The following is a 4937-nucleotide window of genomic DNA, read 5'->3' on the forward strand; positions in this document are numbered from 1 at the left end:
TTCCTAACCTGGGGGCTACCTCTAGGAAAGAGTTGACCAATCATTAGGAATATGGTCGTGATGACTAGTCCGACCGACCAACTTACCTAGCGTAGGCGACTAAAACCTACAGTGACATCACAAAGTTGGCCAATCAAAATGTGTATGTTCGTGTCGATTTGTGTCGACAATTTAACTTGCCTCGTGCGGGCCACCAAACCACAACACATGAAAATAATCTACTCCTAGAGCTGGCTAAGAAAGAAAACGTGAAGGTTTTGGGAACCTTACCACCACAATGATTGATCGATGTCCCACGCTCGTGTTTCAGATGAAGCTCTCCTAACATTAGGAGAGAAGCCCACCCATGTCCTTAACCAAAGTAATGCTGAAGCTCTCCTTGCTGGAGAGATCGCCAAAGTTTCGCCTTCGCCAATGTGGGATGAAGCTCCCCTTCCAAAAAGGAGAGACCGTGAGCCCATTGTTGTCTCCCTTCCCCCAAGCTAGGATGAAGCTTTCCTAGCAGTACTCCCCGGAATGTTCACTGGAGAAGGACGAGGCCGCTGGAGAGGAAGAAGAACCATGAGGAACAAGAAGAATGATAAGGAAGAGCCTCTCTAGCTCTCTCCTTGAGGAAGATGAAGAGTCTCTCTCAAATCTCTTTGCTCCAAGAAATTTTCTCCAAGGCACCTCCAAGATCTCCAAGAGGATGAAGCAGCTCTCTTTTGTGTTCCCCCAAGCCCTTAGCACCAAAACTGAAAATGAAGTGGAGATCTCTGAAATGAGGAGGAAAAGAGAGCTTAAATGAGCCTCTCCATGAAAATACCAAAAGTACCTCTTCGATTAGGCAAAAATGGCTAATGGATAGCATTTAAGACATGTCGAATGAGACTAAACCCAAGCCATTACATCCCCCCATGCATATTCCTTAAGCCCAAGGAGATCCCTGTCATTTCAGCCCATCAACGTCAAAATCGTGAAAAATCACGTCCTGGAAGTGGATTGGCGCCTACTTTCTCGTCTCTCGAGAAAAAAAGCCATTTTTAGCAGAATTGGGCGCCTGGGCGCCCGAGACTGGAGTCAGACTTTCATGGGCTCGGTTTTGAACATCTGAGATGGTATGTTGGGTGTTTAGGAGTCTGGCGCGAGCATCTAGTCGTCGGTCTAGCACTGAAAACTCTGATTTACATTAAGAGCATTTGACAGAGAATTTTCTCAATCTGAAAGCTACGAGGGACCACATATGATTAAATTATGATCCCTTAATTTTAAAATTGAGTATTTTGTTTGTCCATTGATTGGAGAATTTGTCGCTAATGGGCTCTCTGGACTACAATGCGGGTAAGGCGTTCCAAACTTTAATTTTCCCAAGTGCGCATAGGAGGATTCCGTGACATTCCTTGACTCTGAGGAGGCTCTGAATGGATACAGAGGGACCTCTAAATACTAAAATAGACATCAAACATGTCGAATGTCATAGGCGAGTCGGTCCAACTGCAGTTTGATGTCCCTGGTTTCGTGCCCCAAGCATGTACTGGAGGTCTCAGATGGGTGCGTTGAGCTGCGAGACGCTACAGACGAGTAGTGAGTCATCCCAAGTCAATTAGGTGAACACCCTACCCACTTGACATCAAAAATTGATGCCAACATTCTCGTCAAGCCGCTTAATTTTACTATTAGCTTGCCAGATTTGGAGATCAATTTGTCCTCCAAACATATTCCAAAGCTACTCTTTATGTTTCAAGTTAATGATAGATCATCTCATTTTTCATGTCATTTTGTTCGTCTCATTTAGACCTTAGACACTTCCTTTAATCATAAATTGGAGTGTGTTCATTCTCCTATTTGAATTTTGATGCCTCGCCCCAAATGTGTTTTAGACACTCCCTTTAATCATATATTGGTGTTCATTTTCCTATTTGAATTTTGATGCCTCGCCCCAAATGTGTCTTGAAATTCGTGCAAATCAATATGATTTTTACGTTCGTGTGTGTATGTGTATGTGTATATGAAATGTATTAAAAAGTAGATTTACATTTGTATGTATTTATTTCCTTCTTAGGTGGATGATTTAAATAGCATGTCTCCCATAATAAATTAGTCTTTTCCCCAGCTAGAATTTATTTCAAACGTTGGCTCCAACAGTCACAACTATAAGCATTATACTTGTCACACCTTTGGGGAAGCATTGGCCCCATTGCCATATTTATGACATATTAACCAAGTGCCATATAAAATAGTATAAGATAATAGAGCTCAGTGTAATAATGCCCCACACAAATGTGTTCCTACGTTCTTGTGATGTCATAATTATAAAAGATAAAATCAAAGTTGAAGGCATTTACATATATACCGCACAATTCTTAAGAATTTACATATTTAACCCTCAAAATTTTGATTTTTGTTTATTGTTTCTATCGTTCAAATCTTTCTTATATCACATCAAAAATAGTACTGTCAAAATACACATTTTTGATGCCTAGGCAAAGTGAAATTTAGGTGAGGTTATGTTAAATATTGTAAATACATAAGAATTAGCGTAGTCAATATAGTTTGACTTATGACTTCATTTGCATAAAATAAAAAAAAAAATGTGATTTATATGGCACAATATCCCTTTAAGATTTTGTAAAGATTATTTAAATGATATTGCTTTAGTCATAGAGTTTATAGAAGTGTCCAAATAGTATTTTGACTTTTTAAATTTGGAGAAAATATTGCATCAGGACTCTGCATGTATAGTTACGCGCGGAGTCCAATGAAATCACACCACATGGCGGTGACAGGAAAAAAAAAAATATAAATCTGCCCGATAACACAAGAGAATATTCCGCATGTGTTATTCAAGTATTATTGTGTGTTATTCAAGTATTATTGATGTGTTATTGTGTTATTATAACACCAAAAATATTTCTAAAACACAATAATACCTGAATAACATACCACTTTAATAACATACAATAACACCTTAATAACACAGAAGAAATATTCTTCTGTGTTACCGGGCTTTTTTTTATACCTCCATATGGCGTGATTTCATTGGAGTCCGCACGAAATTCTACGTGCGAAGTCTTGATGTAATAATTTTTCGAACTGATGACTATTAGAGCTTAATTACACACACATTTTAAATGGCCCTTCTATATTAAATTCATTGACATACTATTCTTCAAGTAAAAAAACAAATAAATAATTTTTTTTGTGAAATGAATTGCATGACAAAATAATCAATAGAAAGCGAGCAGCAGTTTCAGTTGTAATTGGGAGGCATTTCAAAACAACCAACTCATTCATCAACATCTCCAGCTGTTCCGACATTTGCGCAGTTTGCAGCTTAGTTTACATTTTTAGGGGCATTTACGCACATCTCACAAATTCTTATATATTTACATATCTACTTTGGTGTCATGTTTCTTTTCTATGATTTCAAAGATTTAAGTGCGATGCATGTAAATATGAAAGTTTAGGTGTTTGATTTGTAAATAGTGGTAATAATTGTGTGGTGTGTATGTAAATGGCCCTACATTTTAATGGTGACAAAGTTTTGCTTGTTAACGTCTTAATGGGTGCCCATCCGGCAGCCATTCAACTAGAGCTGACAATGCTTATTTATTGTGTTTTTTTTTTTCTGATATAATAATATAATATTAAAAATATATAGTAGAATTACTTCTAGTGTCTGTTTATGGATTTATATATATATATATATATATATATTGATTTTTTATATTTTATCTCTAAATTTTCTAATTTACCAAATCAATTTAATTTACTGTTACCTTCTCTCGCAACGGCGCCAAAAATTTGTTCTTAAAAAATATAGTTGTGTAAAATTCATAAAGTTGACCTCGCTTTACAACGGTGACAAAAATTTGATGTGGTGGTTTATGAATAATAATGTTAAACACTTAATGTTGAGATTCTACACAAATATACTTATCGTTATCAAGTAATATAAGACTTTCTATCTAAGTCCCAAATATCAATCCTGTGAGGAAGGCTTAAATTTGAAGTGATAAATTAACTAGGAAATTCATGAAAATAAAACAAAATTATTGTCACTAATTTCAAATGTTTGAATTGCTATCAGAACTAAATTATTAACTACTAGCAAAATTTAAATGCAAAGTTTAAAATAGTAACTATTAAACCATGTTTATGTGATGAAGTTTTCTAATATGAAAAAACATCCTTCCCACTACAATGAGTTTTTGGTGAAATTAGATGAAATAAATGGTTTAAATATGTATTGTGCTAAGAATGAGCAATTTTAATTCTCTACCCTGATTCAATGATATAGAAAATCATTGGCTAATCTTAAGTTTAGTCCCTAAATCCGTAGCTAGGCTAGGAGGATACTGGCTCGCACTCTAGAGCTCCCACTTCCCCTCCCCTGAAGGTTAACTCTCGTTTTAGTTCTTAAACCTTAAGATCAAATTGGGAATTTTAGTCTGTAACCCTAAAATTTCCAATTCTACACCCAATAATGTATATTTCCCTATTTATTTGCACTTAATTCCATGAACAAAATTCTCCTTCATGGAATTAAATGTGATTCCCAAACTGTTGTAGAACTCATACTCTATTTCCCGGATTATATGTTTCACAACATATTTTAACAATTCAATTGGTTAGATCAAAAAGTGAATTAAGATTGGAGTTGAAAAACCATCATAATTTATTTTATATTTCAACATTGGCACATCCAAATTATCTCTTCATTTCACCATATCTTAGAGTAAAGAGAAAGATAAAGGAAATTACTCAGACTTCATGAGAAAGATAAAACAAAACACAAATTTTATTAATAAAAGAAAGTTCATACAACAATAATAAACAAAAAACAACTATCTAAAACTCTTTCTCGAAGCATATCCCTTGTAGCCTCTCTTAGGAAAAGTTAGGAAGAAGAAATCTCTCACTTCTCTCCCTCTCCAACACTCTTAGAGAAGAATTCA

At 35.5% G+C, this 4937-nt stretch overlaps 1 protein-coding gene across 1 annotated transcript in view; it reads left to right on the forward strand.

Annotated features, from left to right (window-relative positions):
• Positions 1–288: 288 nt before the first annotated feature.
• The window catches only part of LOC110032493 (dormancy-associated protein homolog 3-like), a 15507-nt gene continuing 10858 nt past the window's right edge, over positions 289–4937 (forward strand). The window contains exon 1 of the mRNA XM_020736146.1: positions 289–451. Within this exon, the coding sequence (XP_020591805.1) occupies positions 289–451 (163 nt within the window). The remainder of the gene's footprint in view (positions 452–4937) is intronic.

This window comes from Phalaenopsis equestris, unplaced genomic scaffold (assembly GCF_001263595.1).
Source record: "Phalaenopsis equestris unplaced genomic scaffold, ASM126359v1 Scaffold000002, whole genome shotgun sequence".
NCBI classification, from domain to species: domain Eukaryota; kingdom Viridiplantae; phylum Streptophyta; class Magnoliopsida; order Asparagales; family Orchidaceae; genus Phalaenopsis; species Phalaenopsis equestris.